At 31.4% G+C, this 25,172-nt stretch overlaps 2 protein-coding genes and 1 non-coding gene across 6 annotated transcripts; 1 reads left to right on the top strand and 2 right to left on the bottom strand.

The window, feature by feature from the left end:
• The first annotated feature begins 93 nt into the window (after window positions 1-93).
• Window positions 94-22,618, top strand: LOC141460700 (uncharacterized). 3 transcript variants are annotated; one of them, XR_012462307.1, is made up of 8 exons: window positions 95-419; window positions 593-2,145; window positions 2,227-2,411; window positions 3,533-3,708; window positions 4,003-4,213; window positions 4,404-4,547; window positions 15,122-17,956; window positions 18,082-22,618. XR_012462307.1 is itself a non-coding variant. In XM_074140972.1 (7 exons), the coding sequence occupies exons 2-7, from the start codon at window positions 738-740 to the stop codon at window positions 6,990-6,992; spliced, it is 2,130 nt and encodes a 709-aa protein (XP_073997073.1). In that variant the 5' UTR covers window positions 94-419; window positions 593-737; the 3' UTR covers window positions 6,993-7,185. The 3 variants fall into 3 exon arrangements, 2 of the variants coding, with proteins under 2 accessions (XP_073997073.1, XP_073997065.1); XM_074140972.1 differs by lacking the exons at window positions 15,122-17,956; window positions 18,082-22,618 and adding an exon at window positions 6,987-7,185 and having other exon boundaries at window positions 94-419; XM_074140964.1 differs by having other exon boundaries at window positions 15,122-22,618.
• Window positions 5,133-13,016, bottom strand: LOC141460784 (U-scoloptoxin(11)-Sa2a-like). 2 transcript variants are annotated; one of them, XM_074141102.1, is made up of 5 exons: window positions 12,757-13,014; window positions 10,855-10,954; window positions 9,037-9,210; window positions 7,180-7,371; window positions 5,133-5,791 (listed from the first exon to the last, which is right to left on the bottom strand). In XM_074141102.1, the coding sequence occupies exons 2-5, from the start codon at window positions 10,951-10,953 to the stop codon at window positions 5,576-5,578; spliced, it is 681 nt and encodes a 226-aa protein (XP_073997203.1). In that variant the 5' UTR covers window position 10,954; window positions 12,757-13,014; the 3' UTR covers window positions 5,133-5,575. The 2 variants fall into 2 exon arrangements, with proteins under 2 accessions (XP_073997203.1, XP_073997212.1); XM_074141111.1 differs by having other exon boundaries at window positions 5,674-5,812; window positions 12,757-13,016.
• Window positions 22,619-24,034: 1,416 nt separating the features above from the next.
• On the bottom strand, window positions 24,035-24,137 carry LOC141446386 (U6atac minor spliceosomal RNA). Its single transcript, XR_012453682.1, has one exon. It is a non-coding gene; the product is annotated as a U6atac minor spliceosomal RNA (small nuclear RNA).
• Window positions 24,138-25,172: the final 1,035 nt, after the last annotated feature.

Here is a 25,172-nt window from a genome sequence, read left to right as displayed (position 1 = left end):
TTTATGCAACAATTATTTAATATATGCTGTTAAAATATCTTTTATAAAGAATAATTCGTTCATAACAAAAAAAAAGATAGGTTCTTTATTTTGTTTTTCGGTTGGTTATATTGTTTATTTTGCCCGTCTCTTGTAAGCTGATATAACTTACGTGTGAATTTTGTGAATGTAAACCTAAGAGAAATTTGGTTTTAAAATAATAACTGCAGTAAAAAAAAGTTGATAGTAGTTTAAATTAATAATTTTGTATTAAATAGCTTCAATGAAGCTGATTATGGATTTAAAAAAAATTGAAAAAAATATTTTGTTTGAGTATGAACAACTTCAGGAGGTAGAAATGTTCCAGTTAAATATAAGTAAATAAAAGCATCCAATAGTTTAAAATGAAGAAAACAGAAAAAAAATCTGGTTTTGGTTCTGTAAGTATTACATTCCACGAATATTATATATATCTACTGCACTCTTGATAACTGATACATTTTCCTTTTTTAAGTATCTTAACCAGTTTAACGGTTTTGTAGTTATAACTGCACTATTTATTTTCGATATTTAGCTGAATTCAGTACTCTTTAATGATTGGCATTTTTTACAGTGGTTGTTTTAGATGTCCGACATTTCACAGTGTATGCTTACACATGCTCTACTTGTGTGCTTCAGTGCAAAATTTATTATGGGTCAGTTGGTCTTGTTGAAATTTTATAGAGACGGTCGAGGTTCTTTATGTTGAAACTTTCAAAATGAATGAAAGTCACTCTTCTGAAGATATTTCAAAGGACAGTGGAAGTTGCAAAGCGGCTGACAGCAATGGCTTAAGTGAAATAGTTTCTTCTAAGACTAGTAATTCTCTTCTAGGGTTAAAACTATTGAGAAATAAATCTGTAACCAATCCTGTAATATCTCCAAGTGACATAGCTAAAGAATTTCTGGAGCGAGTGGAAAAAAAAAGGCCTCATTGCCCAGATGGAGTTGATGTATGTCTCGCCATGACATCTCCATCGCAGTTACGGCTACCAAAACTAGATCCTCCAGCTTCATATCCTAAGTTACCTAAGTTAAGAGATGCAAATAAACCAAGTTTAGATGCATCAGAATTGCTCTCTATATTAGAGGGTGGAGCGGAAACATATTATGCTGAAAAGCCAAAGCCTAAGACAAGGTCAAGAGGTCCTAGAGATCTTAAGATCGACCCAGAACTTGAAAAGAGTCTTGCGCTGAAACAACTAATGGAATTTTCAAGCAAAAGAGGTCGACCTAAAAAAGAAGCAGAAAAGAACAATAATATATCTAACTCCAGAGCTAAACCAAAGAAAAAGGAAGTAAAACGTGGTGCAAACAGGGAATTGCACAATCTCCTTCAGGATGAAGGTGCTATCAATATGCTTTACTCTGTAGAAAAAGGAGAAACGGAAACCAAAGATCGTTTGCTTTCTTCGAAGAGAAGAAAAAAAAAAGTACTCTTAAAAAAAGCCCAAGAAGTGCAGGAAGCTTTGCTAGGGGCAACTAGCAATACTGGTGTCACATTGAGACATCGAACGGCTGAGAGAAGAAAACCTTCGGTTGAATCTGTAGATTCTGAGCATTCAGGAAGGGAATTTACATTTACTTCTCCAGCTGAAGCATCTAAGATAATTAGGAGGCATTCTTCAAGTAGTTCTTACTCTTCTAGAGGATCAAGCCCTCAGAGAACAACCATAGATTTTGAAAAATCGCCAGGTACGAATAATTCTGACAATGTTTCGTCATCAGGTCCTAATTCTAAGAAAGAGGATGGTAAATCTTCTATTAAGATGTCAGAACGTGCCGAAAAACTTATTGAAATGAAATGTAAAGAATTCAATCTCCAACCTGAACATTCAACAATAATTAAACAACTTATACAAGATAAAAAAAATGGTCTTAAAGAAAGATTACAAGTAGAGTTTAAAAATAAATTCAAAGCTGCAATATCAGCCAAACCGTTAGTGTCACCGAGGAAGGAAAGCAAGTCAAAGTCTGTTACCGCCGGTTCTTCTTCAAAAAAACACAAAGAGGCAACTACAAAACCAATATGGAAGTGTGTCGCCGAAGATTGGGATACAATGGACGAATCGGACCAAGAAGGCAAAAGTCACTCACTAGACGGAAACGGCACCCACAACAGTGCAGGTTACAAGCGTTCTGATATAGTTTTAATTTCTTGTTTTTACTTTTAAAATTAATTTCTATTCAGTTCATTCTTATATATAGGACTAGCTGTGCGAGAAAAGTTAAACCCTAAAAATGTGGTCGAAAAATCTGTTATAAGTGTCTCAAAACCTCTGGATAGTTTAGAGCGCCGATATAAAGAGTTAACAGTTGAGAAGATGGACAGTGTAATTTATTTTAATATTGCTCCCACCACAACGAATTTGCCTCAATCTCTTAATGCTAAGGTACGTTTCAGCTGTTACAGGTAACTGTTTTTAGCAAGACCTCAATTCTACTGATGAATCTATCTCACGTTTCTAAAATATTACAGTGCCTTTAATACTTAAATTTTGTATTTACGATTAGTCACGTTCCAATCGAAAGAATAGAGCTTGATTTTAACTGTTAAACATGAATCGCTTCAACGAAATTAAAAAACAGTACTTTTTTTTTTTTTTTTTTTTTTTTTTTTTTTTTTTTTTTTTTTTTTTTTTTTTTTTTTTGGCGCATCAACAGCTGAGGTTATTAGCGCCCGGAGCTTTTTCCAGTGCACTGCCGGCCTCCGGACAGTGTTCTCTCGTTACAGACAACACTGTCCATCACCGGACAGTGAGCTGTAAGAAGCTCCTAGGAAGAGAAAATCTAAGGGTCAGCTGCTGGATTCGAACCCGGGACCTCCGCGTGGGAGTCCAGTATGCTAACCTCATAGCTAATCCCTTCCCCTAAAAAAAAAATTGTCAATGAGATTTAAAAAATAATAATGATAATAAAAAACAGTACTATTTTCTAGTAGGATGCAGTTGCGTTTATCTGCAGAATCCTAATACACATCTAATCCCTTCCCTTTCAATTTTTAATTTTTTCAGATGCGATAAGTTCTCTTTATTATCAGTAATTCGAAAATTTGAAATCCTTATCAAAATGTTCTTTATTCGCCTATTTTGATGCATTTATTATTCACCCTCTATAAGCATTTTTACCCAGCTTAGATTTCGGAATTAATTCATTTCAAATTAGATTATCAATTAACCAAGATTATCTAATCCTCCTCCACGCTAACTTCCCTAGCGCATTGCAACCCAATTCAATGTTTTCATTCATCTTAGGCATATCGAAGAGAAACAAAGAAAGTCTAGTTTCAGTAAACAATGCATCGATTCTTTCAATAATAATAAAAAAGGAAATAATTTAAAAAAAAGTTCAATAGTTTTTTTAAAAATTATTTCACAAACTATTACTAGTCCAGTAATATCTCCATTTTTATTATTGGACTAGTAATAGTTTGTGAAAGCACTAGAAACAACACTCAATTGAAAATATTTTATCAAAACTGAAATTATTTTAATATTTTATTTTAAATCTACAGGTGTTAACAGAGTTAAGCTTAGCGTTGGACCATGCCGAACAAAGTGCAGATGTTCGTGCAATAGTTTTCACTTGTTTGGGTGATGTTTTTTGTAATGGAGTGGACCTTCCTTCCTTACTTGCAGATGATAAGGACAAAAGGAGATTACTTGCTGCAGAAATGGCTATAGCACTTAAGTTAGTCTACTTGACAAGCGTTAATATCTTATTTTTTATTTATTTTATTTAATTTGTGATTTTTGTTTCTATTTTTTTCTTTCTTCTTAAGGGTATCTAAAGCTAGTAGCTATCTGTCTTCTAAAAAATCTCTCTTTTAACCGATTCACTTATTATATCAGTTGTTCTTTGGCTGCAAGTTAGTCAATATTATTTTTTGTCAAACTACAGCAATTTTTCGCATTTTGAGTAACATATTTTTCTTTTGATTTTGTTTACGATTTTGGAGTAAAATTATCATTACTCTAATTCTAGAGAATTCGTGTGTAAACTGAGCATGGTTGGTAAACCGGTCCTTGTGGGTGTGAGCGGACAGGCTGTGGGACTTGGTGTCGTTCTGTTAGCCTACTGTGACTACGTCTTATGTGATGAGACTTCTACTTTTTTAACGCCTTATCCAAAATTGGGTTGCCTTCCAGAAGGAGCTGCTACATTGGCACTGCCACATGTAATTGGTCATAGAATGGTAACTTTAACAAAATATATTTTTGATATATTTATTGAAAAAATTTCAAAAACCTTAGATTTATCTAGAAATCTTTCAAAAAATAAATGGAGATATTTACAAATATTTTTTTTTCAAAGTTTTTTATTGTTTATTTTTTTTTGTTTTAAGAATTTTTTATTTTTGCTTAAAATTTGTTATTCATTTTAAGGCTGCCAGTCTTCTTCTAGGCTGCACACGACTTACCAGCGGGGAGGCTGAGCAGTGTGGTCTAGTCACCAAAGTTATTCCTAAGCAAGATCTCTTTAACACTTTAATGCAGATTGCTCAAAACATGTCTGCTCAATCAACTAAGGTGAGGTCCTTTGTTGTATTTCTTACTTTCAGTGTTGCAAAAGGTTGTTTCACATTTTGTGACATTGTCATCAATTTTCATGAAAAATCGGATAAAGCCTTGACTTGATTTTCTATTTAGTACCGTGATCGTATCTTCAACGATTTTCTGTAGGCTTCTTATAATAATCGCACATATTTAGCAATAGCACTTTTATTGGTAATATTTTTACGCATTTTTGCGTTTTTTAATTAAGCGCATGTACACATCTGAGTAGAGTCCAGAATCTACCATCGCTTTCTCCGGAAAATGTTTAAAATCTGGATTATAATAATCTGGACTTTTTCTTAATTCAATGCCTTCATCACTCATCAGCCTTGATGCCTCAGATACTCGTTAGGATGTTTAAAAAAATTCTTGTCGTTTCATAGAAATTACATTTGCAGGTGAGCTCTTGGGTTCAAAATGTAGATTCACCAATAGTTGAAAAATAATAACAAATTATGGAAATTGTTTAGCCATTTAAAATCGTAAGGAACTAATTAAATTAGTTGGTTGTGTGAAATGCAAATTATTCAAAAATGATGATGAATAATAAAAAAAGAGAATGTAGTCATTTTTTTATTAACTTTAATATGCATTATTTACATAACAAAAGTCTTTAAGAACATCGAAATGCATGAAATTATGTTAGAGAATTATTTATTAATTTAACTTAATACTCTCTCACACACATACACACACACACATACATACACGTGCTCATACAAAAACATAATTTAAATGGAACGATAAATACTAAAAAAACATTTACATTCTTGATTGATCATGCTATTGATATAAAGAGCTAAAATGATCCATTACCTACTACTAATTTGTGGATACAGTTTATTTTTTTTAATTTGCTGTGGTGCTGTAACTTAATAATATTATTATACTTAAATATTATACTTAATAATATTTTTTAGAAAATAAAAATAGTTTATTAACAAATTGCGATTTGTATAAGAAAACAATTAGTGATTTCTTTGACTCTTAATCAAAATATTTTAATTCCTGGATTTAGGTTCACTTGTAGTTGGCTTATTTAGTGGTGTACAATATGCTCTTAGCATCGGTCCTGAATAAAATGCTTCAGAAGCGTTCCGCAGTGTTCGGTCTGTAGAAACACAAATATGATCCTTGGGACAGCTGCATTGTATGTACAAAGAATGGATGTCGTCTCTGACATGACCACAAAAGTCTCCTCTCTCACAACGTTTCCACTGAGTCAACAAAAATTAGGCCTAATTTAACATAAGGCAAGAATTTCTTAAGGGATAAAATGTTTATGTTAAAATTTATTCTAAATGTTACTCTACTTCTCTAAATACGAAATATTTTGTAATAAAAATTGAGATTAGTTGTTTCCGAATGATCTGTTAAAGATAACTTTTTCCTGTCTTCACTACTGCAGTAGTTTTATAAAAAAAAATTAAAATATTATGGTACGATGATGGCATTTTTTAATGGAATCATCCTTAAGTATAACTAGGAAGCTCACACTCTTTTTACACAGAATTGTGGTAAGAAATTTGATTCTTATTAACATTAGTAACAATAATTAAACCTTTAAATAAGTAAAGAAGGTATAGGCGTGTGCTTAGTTCAGTGCGCTGAAATCTAACGGTAGCTATCTTAACTCGAATCCGGGACCATTGATATTCAGGATCTTCCTAATATTTTCACTCCTTATTTTACAGCATTGGATTTTTTTCTGTCTCTCTCTTCTTTCTTGGCCTTATGTTTCTTACAAATCAGCCATCGTTCATTAGTCTGTATTTAAGTATGTCATATGTATAGTTTTAAAATGTCAGTTTTTGTTCAGTTTTCATTGTCAGTTTTGATGCGTGAAAGCGTATTTTATTTTAATTTTATTAGTTCTTGTGTAGTTATATAAGTCTGGGTAAATGTTTGGGTAAGTGAGTTCAAGTTGGTCGGAAGTGGGCAGTTCGTCTGTAATATTGCCGAGCTGATCCCAACCGTTCTTGGTTTATTAGCCTAGATAATGTGGTTTGAATCTGCAGTAGATTCATTATCGCAGGAGCATATGGGGTCTGTTAGGATGCCAATAAGTGCTAAATGGTGAGGTGAGTAATTGTGGTTGAATTTCAACCTACTCATGGTACAGTAAAATGCTCTATTTTCTGAATATGCTGTACACCATGGTTTTACTGGAATGGAGGGCTGTACGAAGGAATAGATTTTCCCTTAGACATTTTTTTTTTGGAATGAGTAAAGTTTAGCCCATTATTTGTTTGGAAAGTATTTTAAATCTGAGGTTTGTTAGTGGCTGTATTTGTCTCTTCGAGACGGGTGGCCAGTTTCGCGCCGTTATCGCCCTTCTCATTTCCACCCGAACCGCTGAGTCACCCACACCAGATTCACTAATCTACCATTAGAATTTATTTTCTGTAGCAGATCTAACGTGTCCAAGATCAAAAAGGAAGGGTCACTACTAATCTCTTTAGAATTCTACAGTTTCTGAGATGGAGAAATTAAATGTTATCTTCGTTAAAGCGACCCAAGACGATAATAAAAGTAATTCTGAAATAGAAACTAAAGGCTGCAATTTCCTAAAAACAAAACAAAAATAAAGTCATAGTAGATTTACCTTAGTGCAAGTGTACTCATTATAAGTGAAGGTTGAATTGGCTTTATGTGAAGTGAGCTGCCAATAAGATGGCCACTGGCAGTTACAGTCTAATTTTAAATCTCTGTGTCTGCGTTTTTCCTTTTCTTCAGTTAATCTCAAACCAATTTCATGCTCTTTGCATAAATTTAAATCACTCGTACTACCACAAATCTGAAATAAGATGATGTGATTATCATTGTTGTTGTGTAACTTTTACATTACTGTTTTATTGTCATTATAATTTTTCATTGAAGGCATATTATAATTGTTGTATTTTTGTCTATTTCGGTGAGTTTAAAAAAACCTTCGAGGGATGTAGGCAAAGAACCAACTCTTATTCTCTCAGCAGCCCAAAACTTGAAAGTCTATTGTCATTCTTATGACAAGGGGACGCCGGACCCACACAGACCGCATGTACCGCTTCCATTCTGGAAACTTACCTTTTAAAAAGGGTATCTCCCCGATACCTGTACTTCGCTACTTTCCTCCGTTTGCGCAAGCCAGACTACAAGCGTCTGAGACAATCGATTAGATATATTCAGCTGTTTTCCTTTTGGATCACATTTCTATCGACAGGTTGTTGACGATAGAATAGATCGTCACGGTATCATGCCTGGACAGGTATTGACTTTGAGCAAGTGCTGGATACGCAGCGAGCAAATAGTGAACCATCTTTGGGCCATACTAGCAATCGCTGCAATTAATGTTAGTTGTGCTGAATGGAGGATGTTAGTTTACCCAAGAGGTAAACAGGTGCAAACAGTTGGTCTTGGATTTTAATCTCTGGGGATATGTTCCTTGCGAGAACCAAACAGGAACACCTCTCATAGATGCCACTGTACCTGGTCCCACGCTTTTAGAAGCCACATCCGCATCTACCTGTGACAGAACTCAATTTCTCTCCCCCATTCTGTACCTCTATCTTCTTCTACATGAGACAGGATCTCTCTTTCCACCGCTGCCTTGGATGGTGGTTATTTACCGATGAGAGAGAGTGATTCTTATTATTGCTGAAAGTTTCAAGTCGATATGTAACCACATGGTCGACCTTTGCGTATTCCTTTAGCTTGCCTTAATGCTAGATACTTATAACTCTCGGATACAGCCAGCACCTACAGCCCATAGCCTGGAGTAGCCGCTGTATTCAGCCGCGAATGAAGGATTGTTTTGAGTACGGCACTTATCTAAATTGAAAGACTACCGTTAATACATTCAATAATAGAAATTGCTATCTACACCCATCTACACCTTCTCATTTATCTAAATCCAGTGGTTTCCAGCACTAGCAACCATTCAATTCTCTGATTTCTTTTCAATCAAAAAATTTGTTCTCGATTTCTTATGGTTGTTTGTTTTTTTTGCTACTGCATAAGTGTGTAATTTTTATTTGTTCTCCTTCTGAAATTTAATAATAAGAGTTGTATTGTGATGGAAAAATGGAAATTAGTTCTTATTGAATTATTAAAATATTTATATATGACACAGATTGTTTTTTAATTGAAATGGCTAGTTTGACAGCTACTTTAATAGAATTTCCATATTTCTTCACTCACTAAAAAAAGTAAAATTAAAAGCTTGGTGAGAAATAGTTTTGTATCTGCAACTGTCTAGAAATAGAAAAAAGTTATTTTGATTTCTCTGCTAAATTAAACTTTTCAGGAAGTACTTCTACCGAAATGAGAACTCCTAACGTGTTCTCTTGACCTTTATTTTATGACCACGATATAGATCCGAAGGAATTCAGAACAGTTCGTTGGGAGATGTTATTTTAAAAAATAACGCTATTTCTCACTTAAAAGAAGCCTAATTCAATTAGAATATTGCCCAACAAATTACCTTAAGTTGAGAATTGTTGTCAAGGGGAACATCTCCTTCAATCCAAGAAGTCGGACATTCAGTATTTGGACATTTACAAAGCCTTTGTATTTTGTTATTAAACCATTTCCTCTTGTGAAATATACCGCACACACTGTTTTTTGTACATTGTTCTAAGTCTTCTTCTTGATTTAGCTGAAACATTTAAAATATGATCTCGTTTTATTAATCTTAATCGGAAAAGTAACTTGAATCCGTCACTACTAGTACGAGTACATACCGTGAAAAACGCAATGCATGGACAGATCAGAAAACCTAGGAATTGGGGAAGCAAGTAAGATTTTGAAGAGTTTTTATAGGGTAAACATTTTTAGGATACATGGGATGATTCTAAAAGTTGGTAATTAAGAAATTTGGTGTATGTGCTGACTGAGCGTGTTTGGGCACCCAGACAATTTGGAAGTACAGCCTGTATTTCACAATTATGGTGATGAGTTGAAAAAAGGTTACATGAGGCTAGGTGGTAATGCCGTGGTTATTAGTCGAGATTTATTGAAATGTACGTATTTTGAAGTTCAAAATCCTGATTTTGCACTTTGCATCCGACGTAAGATTCTATTATTTGAAAAAAAGGTCATGAAATTCCCCTTTTTCTCTATTCTTGCCTACTGGAACATCATGCGGTTTTACAAATTGAATTTGAGAATAAAACTTTTGTTTACTTTTGCTTTTGGGAAGTGATTGGCCCCCCCAAAAAAAGTAATTGGCCAAATTATAATTTTGTGTATATACAGGGTGTTCATTTTAAGACGGCTCAAATGCATTTCATGCTTAAACGGTTAATCTGAGCAAAAAATGGTAGAGGAAAAATTTGTTGCCCGTCACCTCTAGTTTCAGAATATGTGACTTGATTTTAGATTCCTGCCCGCATACGCGGCTGACGTGCGACCAAAAGTGAGGGTTCGCAGTTGGCCCCCCCATTTTCATATACACAGTTTTAAAGAGTATAAAAAGTTATGAAAGAAACCGGAAACCGCAATTCGATATCTGCAAAATTAAAGGTGCTAGGCCATTTCAAAATCTGGTATTTATTAATCATATTTCAATTTTTTAACTTGTTATCAAAGAGAAAGAAGAGCACGCGATAGTCATTTTTATGTATTTTTTCATCCCCTTTCTACTAAAAATATTGCCAAGCCAGTAAAGCTAGTATTTTTTTTAAAATCGGGAAATAAGTAGTTTTCCGAGTGATTTTTCTAAGAAAAATCAAATGTTAAGAGCTTTAGATGTTCTCAAACATACACAAAATGGCTAAAAATTAATTTTACATCTGTAACAAACAAGAAGGTTTAATAATTATTTGGTAATTTTGGGAGAGTTGCGATTAATTACCAAAAAAATTGGAAACCTCCTGCCACATATTTAAGTGATCAATATCTTTCATGTAAAGGATCAAACTTATTCCTTAATTTATCAAATTTTATCAAATCACTTTACTCAACTTGTGAAGCATGTACTGTGCCTCCAAAGGTGTCTCCTCAGATACAGAGAACAGTTTATAACCTCCAGGCTACCCTGGCTTGTGAGCCAGAGAAGACACAGTACATGCTGCATATATATTAATAGTATATTAATCGCCTATTTTTTCAAGAAAGTAGTGCCAGATTAGGTGACATACTAGACCGAACTTATATTATAACCACCATACCAAACACTCTCAGGATGTATTGTTCCTTAAACATTGCAGGTTTATTAGTATCCAGTTTTTATTTGTTAATAAAGAATCGTTTTCAAATCAAAATACCAATAATTCACCTTACTAGGATAAATGAATATTACTTGTTCTTTAGGCAATAGTGTTTCCTCATTTCCCTGCGAAGTCTTGAGGAGAAATAATAATGCTTGAACAAGAAGTCCAAACTTTATTGCCTCCAACATCCTAAAATTATAAAGACAATTTTAAAAAATGGAAATAAACTTAATGTCTAATACCAAGCTAATTTGGACCACTTTTCGGTCAAACAACATTTTTAACTAATTTTTTCTTTCTCTCATTTGGTAAATAAAGTTAAATATGTTACTAAACTTTGTGAATACGATGCAAATGTAGATTAATAACTTTTATTTAGAGAATTTTCCCAGAAAAATTTGTTTCAAGGCATTCTGGGGAGTTGATGGGATAGGTTTATTCTTAAGAACCATTTCGGAATTACGTGTTGTTTTATAATCGGGATATTGTCAGCAAGAATTAAATATGTTTTAAGAGAGGTTTAAGTTGAAAATGCGAGAATAGCAATAAGTGAGTTTGTCCATTAAAATTTTAGTTATTCTCACACATAGCGTAACTATTGGAATAGATTTTCTTCTTAAAACTTAGAATTAACTCTATTAAGAATTATTACTATTAGAGTAGATTTAAAAAAGAGACACTATTAAAGGAAACACTTTCCTTACATATACATATACTATCATTTTCTAAGAACCATTTCTTTGTACTTTATTTTGCAAAATTAAATTTCTGTTAAAACACAAAATCGAGAATTTGCAAGATAATGGGAGAAAACTATTCTTCAACATCAATTTCCCGAAATATAACACGGCCGCAACGCTTGTTTTAAGATAAAGAAATAAATTCTTGCTATTTCACTTTTAGTGATGTTACATTCACTTTGATTATCGGGCAACAACTGTTTTTAAACACTTTAATTTTAATATATATATATTTTTCTGTTTGAAGCAAATTAAGTTTCTGAAACAATTGGTAGATTAAATAGTTGAAGGGTGGAGAGTTAATTATTTAAATGCAAATTCAATGGAAAATGCAATCCTGTGTACAAAATTATGTAAATTTTAATTAAAAAATGTTTTGGTTTAGTATCCGTAACTGATTTGATAGGGATTAGATTACTTTTAAGGCCTACGGGTTACTGAAATGCCTCTACAATCTTTTCAACTTCTCTGAGTCTGTTTAGATTTAAACTTAATGAATTGTCTAGCTCTCCAAAAATCTCTTTAAAAAAAATGTTGGAAAGTGTGAAAATGTTGAATGAGTGATAGTTTAAAGATATGTATTGTGAACATTTCGTCGTCAAGGTAGGCTCTGAGATATTTTTACAGTCCCATAATTGACATACTGAACTATGGCATTCATAGATGGATGGACGCTGGAAAGAGCCGGTGGTAACCATAATATGTGGCAAGCTGCCACGGGAAATTCTGACTGTTTTCTAACTTTTGTGGTCCGATCAACACGACTGAGAAAATATTTTGAAAGTATTTTTCTGGAATCTCAAAAAAAAAAAAATCTTAAAACTTATTTTAATGATTTTATTTTATATATTTACAAATTAAGTCTGGGTTAGCTCATTAAGAGCTTTACACATATTGATTCTTATTCCATAATGGAATCCAGTTCTTCAAAGATCTTGACAATGATTTTCCTAATTCTAGAAACTTAACAAGTATACTTCTTACGTTAGTATATCGAAAATTTTATGAAGGAGCACTTTAAATGAAACCTTAACGTCTTCTGAAACTTTTTAAATTGATTTTCCTGGAATAAATTTTCGAATCATTTGTTAGATAATTTTTACGTGAATATACAAATTTCTAGACCTAATAACCTTTACTTTCGGAGAAAATGCGATTAATGTTTCCTCTCCTGAAGTTAATAAAGAACTAATATTTTATTTTAAAAAAAAAGTGAAAGTTGCAAGTAAATTATATAAAAAAATGACATACCTTCTCCAATAAGTGCAAAATTTTAAAAGTTGTCGCTAACAGCACTAAGTTCAGTAAAATGTTTTTATATATAACTTACACCAGCCTAGCAAGATCTCACATCTACAACTGTTTTTTTTTCTTTTTCTACCTGCAAACGTTATTACCTGATTTAGGGTTACAGAGCCAATAGGCTAGAAATTAAAGCTCACATAAAATAAAAACCTGTTGCAAACGCTGTTAGAACATATCTAACACTTTTTTACTGATATACTACAATCTTCTCTGAGGTTATCACAGGAGGTCAGTTTTCCCCACTATTTTTTTTAAAGATATTGTTAGCTTTATTGTTGGCTTCTTAAAATTAATAGTTTTTATTAGTTATCATTAATAATAAATTCTAAAGTATAAAAAGGTATAAATTTATTTAAAAAAATTTCAGATTTGGTATTGTATTATAATTACGTTTAAAATTTAAATACTACTTACTAAACATTACAGCTTATGCTTTTGGTAACACCATAACAATTTTATTTAGTATTTAAGAAATTCCTCGAAATATACTAACTAATATACTAATATGGTATTTAAAATTTGGTTATTATTCTAAATATTTCTTGGACCATTAAGCAATTAAATAGTCATTACTTTTTGGAATTTGATCGGAAGCAATTAGGAATCATTTGTTAGCACTATTTTTCATGCTTTTTGAGGAGGAATAAATTTTTGTGGGGTTCGCTTCTTTTGCCGAAAGATAATAAAGTTTTGTAGATATTGATTGCTAAAAGTGTGAATATCTGTTTTTTTGATACATTAGATTAATATATTCGTTAAAAGGCAAAAGTGGTACAAGTAAATTAAAAATCATATTAGCTTAATTTCAGAAGTGTTATCGGTTCCCTGTTTTTCTGCATTACAGTGTACGATTGTACAAATATGAATGATTCATTATTTAAAATAAGGTATATTCAGAAAAATAATTGAAACCGCGTAATGGTATTTGTTATATATTATTTGAAATTATTGTCTCCTCAGTCAGAATAGTAAATCATCTCTACATCTATTGTTCGTTTATTTAACATCACCCGCCGTGACTAAAGTGCTGCATTGTCGTCAATTTATCTTATAATATTGTTTACTTTCTCTTAATGCCGTAATTGCAACTACGATCAAATATCATTTAATTTTTTTTTTGTACCGTTGACTACTAAAAGAGGAAATAAAAAATTAAATTAAATTGTAACTAAAAAAATTTGCATAAAAGAGTTGTAAAAAAAATAAAATAAAAATATTTTAAATCTTGTGTGAAAGGTCGCAAAAAAAAACTTCTTTTATTACACTTCTGTCTTAAGCTAGGTAAGGGAAAGTATTGGAATCATGACCAATTTTCGATATTGATTTTTCACCATAAATGGTCTCCAGAATTAAAATGCGATATGTGAGAAATTTGTTGGTGAGCCACATTTTTTAAGTATTTCTATTAATTTATCAGGTTCGACCACTTCATTGGCATTCTCCGTATGCAAGTATACCACCTACTAACAACTATTTAGTCTGATAGTTGAATAATTGTCGTTCGTTAAAACTTCTAAATTTTCAACAGTAGAACTGGTCATTGATGACCGGGGCGTTTTCATTCAGTACATTGTTTTCCTTTTCTCAGGCAACCTGTTCATCACCGGTCAGTAAGCAGAAGAGGGTTCTAGCTAGAAAAAAATCTTAAGGGTTAAGAACTAGATTCGAAAACGAAATATCATTGGGAATCTAGTGCTCTAACCACTGAGCTAACACTTTCCCTCAGTTCATTTATTACTATTAATTAATGTATTGTTGGGGCGGGTGTTGGTCTAGTGGTCAAAAACGTGGCTTTGTGAGTGGGAGATCCCCAGTTCGAATCGCGCGTATGACTACTTTTTATTTGATAGAAAACATTGTTTATGGTAAAGTATGAGAGCTTCCGCCCCCGTCCACGACACCTAATTGGTAGTTGGATGTAAAGCCCACCTGAAAAAATAGACATTACTTTACTTTAAATAGTCTTTACTTTTCCTGCTGTTTTTTTTTTTTTAAAGAGTGATCTCTTCCATAGGCAGCACTGTCCATCACAAAGCATGGAGCTGTAGCTGCTCTTAGGAAGAGGAAACCCAAGGGTTGTAGTGCGCCTTTAATTGAACCCGGTATTACCGGCTAACTATTCAACGCGGTATACGGTAACACAACTGACCTAATCTTGACTTCCTTGAGCACCGCTTCTCTGTGATCACTGTGTTTATAATAATATTATAGTAAGAAAATCTGGTTTCTCAGATAACTGTATATCTGAGTTTCCTTGTGTGAAATTATTAAAAAATAATTGATGTTTACATTTTTGTTTGTTTTATACTAGAGCATGGAAAGCACTAAGGCGTTGCTCATGCACAGTCTGAGGACAAGACTGCCAAACTTTCTTAGCACAGAGGTTAGACTTTTAGAGCAGACTTGGTCAAGTGATGACTGTCAAACAAGGATCAAGGATCTTGAGGTTAACCCAATTTTTTAATCATAATGTAGTGAGGATTATGTCTTCAAAGAAATAAGTTAATGAGGTGAGACGTATAGTATACGTATCTTTCATTTAATTTATGTAATGTTGTAAATGCGTGTAATGTTTATTTATTTATTTCTTTTTAAAGAAGCTATATTAGATTCTTTAATTTTAGAAATCTATTATAATTAAAAATATATATAAAATTATCGTTTTATTTAGACTAAGAAGTTTAAATAGGATTTGTTTGAACTACATAAACTTTATTTATTACACAATCATGCCTTAAGTAGTAAGCAATAGGTTCTGAATGTCTCAATGCCTATTGAGTTGTTTAAGTACTTAAAAATTTGTACTATTGATACATTTAATTCAGAAATTTATTCCAAAAACATTTTACCCCTATAGTAAATTTAATCTCAGCAATTCAACATTGCCCAACGTTGCGAATTGGTGATGTTTTATCTTTGTTTATTCAAGCTTTCGACACATTATTTTCAAGGAACATCTGTAAAGAGTATAAGTACACTGCTCCACAAAAAAAGTGGCGCACTTTAAAAATGCGTTATTTTTTTTCTCTGTAACTTTTTTGTTCTACATTTTATTTTAGTTAGCAAATATAAGAAGTATAAAGTTACGGGAGGATAATTAAAACTAATTATCCCCTAACTCCTAAAATCTTTCCCCAAAATGTGATAAAACAAAAAATAAACGCTTTTTTCAAAGTGCGCCACTTTTTTTGTGGAGCAGTTTATTTATATTTTTGAAATTTATATTTGTAAAGAACAATGAAAGGTGATAACACATTAGGGATCAATATCGTACAATTGGTATTGAAATTAAACCTTATCAAGGGCTAATTTATTTTGAATGGAAGGAATACTCTTCTTGTATTTCAATTAGTTAATGTTTGATTAATTTTAGGCGAAATTGGGAAGCATTAATTTTGTTGTCAGAATTCAATTTCTGAACGTTCACAATCGAAGTTACTCTACAGATATCATCTTTCGAGAAAAAGAATAATAATTTAACTTCATAGAAAGGGAAACACTGACAGTCGTTCAGTGCCATCGTATACCTACTCAAGAGATGTGGTTACATCAGCAGTGAATGCTAAGTGCACTGAAAGATTGGCTCAATTTGTAAACCGCATGCATGCTGCGCATTACTAAGTGTGGAAATAACTGTCCTCAATATAGGAGCATAAGTGAGGCTACTAGTGCAGTTCAATATTACATGATAAAAGCTACTAGTGAGATTTAAAAAAAATTAATGAAAAGCTGTTTTAAAAAAAATCCCCTAACTCCTACAAACGGAACTGATCACTTGAATTCTTATATTTTTCTACTACAGTATGGAAGCATTTTAAATTTGTGTTGCAAAAAATCGAAGTAATAAATAGAGAATCATCTTAAAAACAAATCATTCCTAAGAATGATCCAAAAGAACAAGACTTTGACGTCTATAAAATAGTAAGCATCCTCACCTCAAACGCATTTTTTATCTCATATTTTTCTCCTTGACAAATGTTTCCATAATCGGGACTCTACTAAACAGTATGCCTTACAATAACTAACAAAACATAATCGAACAGTTATTTGAGAAAACTTTCCGGGTGCGCGTGAAGAATAAATATTTTATTTTGAACCTTATTCAGTTCACTTATCTTTTTTCATTAAATACATTTATCCTGAGATTTCCTTTTGGACTTGTAGGGTCCCAGATTTTCTTTTTCTTTTAGAAAATCTGGACACTTAAGAAAGGGTCCACAAATGTATTGTTAAACCCAGTTAATTGTATTTCAAAAACTGTAGAAAAGCTAAAATGTCGGGATCCAAATTGAAAGTATATATTTGCATGCTTTGGGTCAAAAGTCACGCACAGCCCCTAAAATACAAGTGGACAGTTTGAATGACAAAATAGTACCACGCACAGTTAATTCTCTATAAATGGAGTTTTTTTTTTTTTTAAACTTTTATTTCTGCATGCTCCATACAATGTATAATACATGCTGGTATACAACATTTACCATCAATAATCAAATAATAATAATCAAATGGAGTTTTGTAGTATTCCACAATTGAAAATTCATTTAACTATCTAGAATTGCTTGCATGGGAAGAATATCTTTCTTTTAAAGAACTTAATGTTCTTTCCATTCTTTAAGTTTCAAGGTTCAGACAGTTTATCAGTTCACTTGAGGCAGTGGTTAAATTACTTTTTTAAACAAAGGACTACTAGTCTTCAACCCTGGCATCAATTAAAAAAAAAAAAAATCCTAGTCCATGTTACGTTTTTATTATTCTTGAAAATAGAAGTGCAATAATATAGGCATATAATAATAATAGGCATATAATGCAATAAGGTATTAATCAGTTAAATTTTGTATATTATTCCTTGTAATTACACGCATTTACATCATTTTTATCGATGGGTAATTAATTAGAAATGTCTTTAAATTATTTTAGGAGATGAGTATTCATGTAAATTAAAATATCATTAATTCAGTTTGTTGGAATTTAAACATTTTTATTAAAAATATATTTCTTTTAATAATTTTTTTGTTTTTGTTTTTAACATATGTACATGTTATGTTTAAAATTAAACTTGTATAAATAAAGGTGTTATATATTCTGCCAAAGTACAAATGAATTGTTGAATAAGAAGGGAATGTATTGTTGATGACTTAAATAGAAGGTAAAACTTGCATTTATATGGATATGATCAACAAAATTAATGTTGCATTGTTATCAAAATATTTCTGACATGGTTTTAAATTCAAATTTTATGCTATTGTAATTAATACGAATTTTATTTGACAGTTTTTATAATTCATGGCTGTTGGTGGATTTTCATTAAAAAGGAGGTTCCATTACATTATTAGGGTGCATTCTAATGCGAGAACAGATATTATTGATTGATGATGGATTAAAATATTTATTGCTTAAATATTTAATAAAAGCTTTTGTTTGCTGTGTCAAGTTCATGAGCGCTTAGCTTCGATAAGTTTATCTTTCTCAGGTACCTGGATAGTTGTTGAGCATGGTTTGAATTATCAAAACCAAGTTTGAATAGATGAAACGGTATCAGAGAACAAAATTAACTTTTTCTTTTACTTTGTGTGATTAATGTTTCCGCCCCATCTTTATTAGTTTTCTATAATAGCTCTTTGAAGAGTAATTATCTAATAGTAATTGTCATGTCAACGTCTTTCTAAATATTTTGATTAGATTTTCTTTCTAACCCCTTTAAACAATTAAAGGGTCCTACTATATCATCTCACTGTTTAATTTTATTACTTCTAGTAAGTCGAATTGTACCATTGTGTTCATTATAATTACACATTGAAATAACTAAAAAAAAATATTTTTTCTTATTTTCTTGATACTTTTTATTTTTTTTATTTTATATTATTTGATTTTTTTTATGATTTAAGGCGCGTCAACATCTAAGGTTATTGGCACCCGGAGCTTTTTTCAGTGTACTGCCGGCCTCCGGACAGTGTTCTCTCGTTACAGACAACACTGTCCATCACCGGACAGTGAACTGTAAGAAGCTCCTAGGAAGAGAAAATCTAAGGGTCAACAGCTGGATTCGAACCCGGGACCTCCGCGTGGGAGTCCAGTATGCTAACCTCATAGCTAATCCCTTCCCTTATTTTTTGTATTATTTTATTTTTTCTTTGACATAATTATTTTATTTTTATCTTAAATAAAATACCTAAAAAAAAAATTAAAATTTAAAACATACTTAATTTTTTGTTTCTTGGTTGATATAATATATCAACTTCATATGGATCCTTCTCAATCAGCGAACAGGATTAGTAGTCGTAGATATTTAATGCGTCTCTCCGAACATCCGTACTTCTGTTTATCAGTGCTATGTTGTCGTGCACAGGATATTATATTGAATCCGGGATTTTCTTGAGAGGAATCAAGAGTTCATTGCTGGCTTATAACTTTTTATTTTATTTACCAAGATCGTTTATTTAGAGTAATCTTTATATGTTAGCGTTAAATTTGTGTATCGTTTTCATCCATTGAATTTATACATTTTTTTCATTTTGGAGTTCTTTTCCTTTTAAACATTGCGCTATGTTGAAGATGTAAATTGAAACTCAAGTTAACTTGAAGATGATTCTGTCATTAGAACAAAATTGATCAACAAATAATATTCAATTCATTGCATTCTTAAAAAACTTTTAAAACTTGAAAATAAATAAAACTAAATAATTAGAAGAGTTTTCTGGTAGAATTTAAAAATATTTAACTTTGAATTAAATTAGAAAATCAGTCTGTCATGCATCTATTCAATTCCTTTTTAATTTGCCTCAATGTTATTCTTTAAATCGTTTTCTTTTATAACTTGTTCTTCTTTCATTAGCAATCTAATCTAGGTTAAATTGGTATTCTCCCATTACTAGTAACTATAGCACTGAGAAAAGTGAGTTATTTGTTATAAAAGGAGCGAGCAACGCTATTGTTACTATTCATATAACAATATTGGTAGGGGCTCGATACTGCGCAGTCCAAAAACCTAATGCACTGCCCACAGCTTATATAGGTAAAAAACAAAAAAGGATTATAATTTGTGTTCGGATCTGGACTTTATCCAAATAGTACTCACCAGATAGCAATCTCAGTTAAGAGTAGCAGTATGATCTCTTCCAAGGACATTGATCATTAAGGATTGATGTCTCTTTCTTTACCTCACCAACTGTACAAATAAGGAGTTCTCTCGTTACAGACAACACTGTCCATCACCGGACAGTGAGCTGTAAGAAGCTCATAGGAAGAGAAAATATAAGGGTCAGCAGCTGGATTCGAACCCGGGACCTCCGCGTGGGAGTCCAGTATGCTAACCTCATAGCTAATCCCTTCCCTTATTTTTTGTATTATTTTATTTTTTCTTTGACATAATTATTTTATTTTTATCTTAAATAAAATACCTAAAAAACCAAAAAAGGTCGTTTTCAATCACAGCAGTACGGCAACGGATCCAACTAGGTACTTATGAGAGGTTGTGAAACACTCATCAACATCTTTCACTTTCTTCCCAGGATAGTCTTTAAAACTCTTTAAAATATATCTCTTTATCAAAAACTTAAGTTTAAAAAGTTAAGTGTAAGGGTTGATTAAAGGACACACCTTTTGTCCTTTACTTATAAGTAAACTCTATTAAATATGGACAAAATTTAAAATCCTAATCATACCTTACTTAGTAAATTATCCCCACTTTTTAGCACAGAGGGCTAAAATTGAACCCTCTCGGTCTTAATGACTTAAACTGTCCCATTCCCTAGTACTCTCATCTGCAGAAGGGGAGGTCATTAGTCCTAGCTTCATTCCTCTTTCAATGAATTGAGCTGCCCTATTAAATTTACGTTATCCGTTTACTAGTGTAATAGTTTTCCATTTTGTCTTCATGTTGATGTGAATTGCTTTGAGGTAGAAGTAGAAGCGGTTTATTTGGTGACAGATTTATTAAAATAAGTATACGATGAACCAACAAATAATATTCAATTCATTACATTCTTAAAAACTTTTAAAACTTGAAAATAAATAATTGGAAGAGTTTTCTGTTGGAATTTAAAAATATTTAACTTTGACAGAGAAGGCGAAATGTTTTTATGTGCATTATCTGATGAGAGAATAGTGCTGAAATATATTAAGTATAAAGAAATTGGTAATATGTGAATAAATGAAAACAAAAGTAACAGATAATCCTACTATTATTAGTATTAGAATTAGTAACAATTTTTTTAAATTATAGTATTAAAACGAAAATATTAGAAAGTGCCTTGAAAAAGCTATTAGCTAATTATTAAGTTAAATTTTGCTTCTATCAAGAAATTTAATTTTTTTAAATCATCATCCGTCCTGCTAGGTGGTCCCATTGAAAAATAAAATGTTCAGCCATAGTTTTGTCATTAATCTTCTTTGTCAATAATTTTAAAACATCATTTTTTTGTTGTTGTTGTTGTCTGATTTGTTAAATTGTAATTATAGTATACTTTTAATTAAAGGGGACGGTTACAAAATTTATTAATTATTTTATCAGAATCATGTTCAGTTCGTAATTTTAATAACTAACTCATAATGATATATAAAAAAATGGTTAGTGTCGGCCGTATAAAACGCAATATCCTAAATTACTTGTGTTTGTTTCCTTGGAAGTCTGGTGTTCTTTGAAAGACTGTATTGAGATTAGAAATATGTTTATGAAAAATTTGAAATCAGATATAACTTTTAGCGATTTATTGTTTATAAATATAACATTCTTTTTATATTTTCCTATTAACAGTTATTGAATACCATTTTCTTTTCGAGCAGTAACATTCCATTTTTGTTTTTGGTGTATTTTTATTTCTTACTTAAAGAAATTACAGCCTGTGAAAGCAAAATATTTTTTTGGATGGATCTCCAAAACATATTTCATGACAGAATTATAAATGACTGATTAAAATAGTTTATAACACATCTAATGAACCAAGGATAAAACTCCTTTTTAATTTTTATCAATTTTTAACATTTTTTGGATATAATTATTTTTTCTTAGCAGCATTAGATTATTAACTGTTCTTTGTATAAGTTTCATTCAAGGCTTTTTTTTTTTTTTTTTTTTATAATAAATTTGTTAGAGGCACAAAGTTCTTTTAACGTTTTTATTAATTGAACTCCTTTCTTTAGAGTGAAAGAAGATATATGAAAATATCTTAAAATAACACAATGCTTTTTTGGTCTTTAATATTGACATCGAATATTTTTGCCTACGTTTACAAAAATCGTCAAAGCAAATTTGCATGCTGAAAATGGGAGTATAAGTTTACTTTGAAACATTAAAGAAATAAAGAAATAATAATGCCTCTGCTTAATTCTATTATTATTATTATTATTATTTTGGTACGTATGAAACTGCAGCGATTTAAATAGTAAGCTTGAGAATAGATTTTTTAAGACAGCAATTAATTTTCTTCTACGAAAAATAACCCTTATAAATATGTTAATATTTTTTTGGCGATCTCTTGAAGTTGTAAAATAAATAATTATTTTTTGTAAGGAATATTTTTATAACTTATCTATTGTTAAATTTTATACTTTAAACATTGTTTTCATGGCTCCCACCAATCCCAACTGAAATAATTCCATTTATTATATGTTAATATTTAAAAAAATGTAAATGTTGTATAATTTTTATAAACCAGGTTTTATATAATAATAAGTACGTGATGTATATTCCATATTTTATATTTGTAATGTAAACAGAAAGGAATATTTATAAATTCATTATTTTTATTTCTGGTCTGTTGATATATATTATATGCTATATATTATAGTAGTTTAAAAACTTATTGTAAATTATTTTTTCATAAAAAGAAGAAAGCAAAAATTTGTCTAGTATGTATTAAAATCAATCATTAAAAAGATTTATTGATTTTTATGCGTGCATTTAAAGTTGCTTTCTGTCCGAAACCTAAGCCTTAATTCGCTGACAACATCATAATGCTAAAACAAAAACATTCATGTTTTTTGAGATTGCACAAAAAAAAATCAATCTTACTCATGTACAGTAAAAATACACGTTAGTTTTTAAATGAAAATAAGTAAAAAATATCTGCTTATATCTCTACAATGTTATAACAAATCATAAAGTTACAACTTTTTACAATCTTATTCATTTATTTATTTTTACATCTAAGTTCATTGGCGGCCGGATCTCAGGCTTAGAACACCATCGCTCTGCATATGAGCTAATCCCTTCCCTCATTTAAAATTAAAGCTCTAATTTTTCATAGCAATGATACTGTGAAGTACAAATTATTTAACGCTGTAGATAAAAAGCACATATTTTTTCTGTGTTTTTATGATGGCTAAGAATATGACACATTCTTACATTAAATAATTGATTTTTAAACAGACAAACTAGTAGATAGTTATTTTACCATGAAACTTTTAATCTTTTAATACTTTTTTGACAGTTTATTTTAATTTACGGTTGCTTTCCAGTCAAAATCACATACACACAATAATATATATCAAAATAAGGTAAGAGAGCTTAAACTGGATAGCTTTCTGCTCAGGGATCTCCGCCATTATTCGTGGAATTTCACTTATAAAGTTGTAGCGTGAAGACTGGGATTCCGTTCTTGAATTTCAACATAGCTAAAAGAAAATGGTGAACATACTTAGATTTAGAGGAAAAGGTTAACAACGTCATTTTAAATAAATTTGATCTGAAAGATAATCCAACCGAAGATGTGGATAAAGCCTTGGGTTGGAAATGGATCTGAGCATTCAGACTAGGCGAAATAGAAAAAGATTACTGGAAAGTATGCATTCCAAAAGGTACCAGGATGGGATGGCCTTACTAGTGAGATCCTAAGCAAGATTCCTGCTTCATCTGCTAACACTAACGCTATCTGCTCCGACAAAAAGTTCAAGACACAGGGAAAAACTTTTGTCAGACCTTTTGTAATTGAATGATGCCCAAATCACCGTAACTAAAAGAATGCTAAAAATGAGTTAGGTAGAGGACAGTAATAAGCAAGCTACGTTCACGAGACGATAAGATAGGGTCCAAGAAAGTCTGTGCACGCACAGTATTAAGTGTATTTAATGTGTGCAACGCGCTGTAATGTATTTATAAAAAATTTAGAGTTAGCATAGCCGTTTCAAAATTTTCGAAAGGCGCTAAAATGCCAACACAATTCACAACAATTATTGCATTGATGTTAACACCAAAATGAGTCTTCAAAAGAAATCTAGAGAAAAAAGTATAAAAAAATGCATGTGCGACATCTTTACGATGTCAAATGCCTTTGTGTGTTATTCCATCCTTGTCAAGGGGAGTGCTAAACTTCTCTCCTTTTAAACAACACACTTTGTAATGGTACAAAGATTGGTTATATACTAAAACACTTAGTTTTTCTGTAGGTACGGGAAGCAACGTTGTTTGATTTTTAATTTGAAATAACGCGAAATTCAAATTTAGTGAATATGAGTGGTTTCCAGGTAAACAACTGTCACCAAACTCATTTCAGTTGCAAACAAATAATTTTATTAAATTTTAAAAATTCAAAAATGAATTTCACACGAACTGGTGTAATTCTGTACAGAGCGCATTCTAGTAGTGAACTCATGAACTTTAAATGTAAAATTTATTAGTACATTTTTCAATAGTACACCCACAATAATGTATAATATACGTTTATGAAAAAAAAATCTTTAAGATTATTTCTGAAACAAAAAAGAAATGAAAAAAAACTTATTTCTTTTGGTAGTAACATTTGAGCAGATTTGTATTAACAAATATGTGAACGGTTTCAAATATCATATTTTTTATTTATTTTTACTTGCTTGTAATTTACAAGGGGCTGACCCGTGCCTATCGAACTTTCTGAACGTTTAGTAAAATGTTTTCGTATTTTTTTATCTTGATTAAAGAAGAATATTGTAAATTTTATAAACGAGAAAAACAATTTTCATCTTTATCAGCCAAATCCCCAAGATGTAGTTGTCTCGGCGATGTGTCGCATAATGTTCAAAAATTATCAGCCGCAGTTGCAGATCTTTATTGTCTTCAAGAGAGGACTCAGAAAATTGCAAATTTAATACGTAGTACATAGAGTAATAGGCATTTAAGTTATGTAAATATCTGTAGTACTAAGGAGTTTGTAACTCTGAAAAGCTTTCTTCAAAGCTGCAGTTTCAAATTAATTGAAAATGATCTGGGAAATGCCAAAGGAAGGAATGGATTTTTGTACGGAAAATATCACCCACTCACTTCTTCATAATGACCAAGAAGACAATGCGCAGAATACAGCCGATTCCACATGAGGAAGAGCGATTCAGTAACAAAGTATGGGTGTGAAGGCCATTCTGACGGAAAAGTCACTTGTTTGGAATAAATATAA

The sequence above is a fragment of the Rhodnius prolixus genome, unplaced genomic scaffold (genome assembly GCF_049639745.1).
Source record: "Rhodnius prolixus isolate KJV_2025 unplaced genomic scaffold, Rpr scaffold_1, whole genome shotgun sequence".
NCBI classification, from domain to species: Eukaryota; Metazoa; Arthropoda; class Insecta; order Hemiptera; family Reduviidae; genus Rhodnius; species Rhodnius prolixus.
The sequence above is the reverse complement of the archived record's forward strand: the minus strand, read 5'-3'. Positions and strand labels throughout refer to the sequence as shown.

Excerpts from the sequence above, each read along its gene's own strand:
- LOC141460700 (XM_074140964.1), top strand. The coding sequence starts at position 738 with ATGAATGAAAGTCACTCTTCTGAAGATATTTCAAAGGACAGTGGAAGT. Across the intron at positions 2,412-3,532 it reads CTCAATCTCTTAATGCTAAG|GTGTTAACAGAGTTAAGCTT; the intron begins GTACGTTTCAGC and ends TTAAATCTACAG. Across the intron at positions 4,214-4,403 it reads ATGTAATTGGTCATAGAATG|GCTGCCAGTCTTCTTCTAGG; the intron begins GTAACTTTAACA and ends ATTCATTTTAAG.
- LOC141460784 (XM_074141102.1), bottom strand. The coding sequence starts at position 10,953 with ATGTTGGAGGCAATAAAGTTTGGACTTCTTGTTCAAGCATTATTATTT. Across the intron at positions 9,211-10,854 it reads CACTATTGCCTAAAGAACAA|CTAAATCAAGAAGAAGACTT; the intron begins GTAATATTCATT and ends TAAATGTTTCAG. Across the intron at positions 7,372-9,036 it reads ACAACAATTCTCAACTTAAG|ATTTGTGGTAGTACGAGTGA; the intron begins GTAATTTGTTGG and ends ATCTTATTTCAG.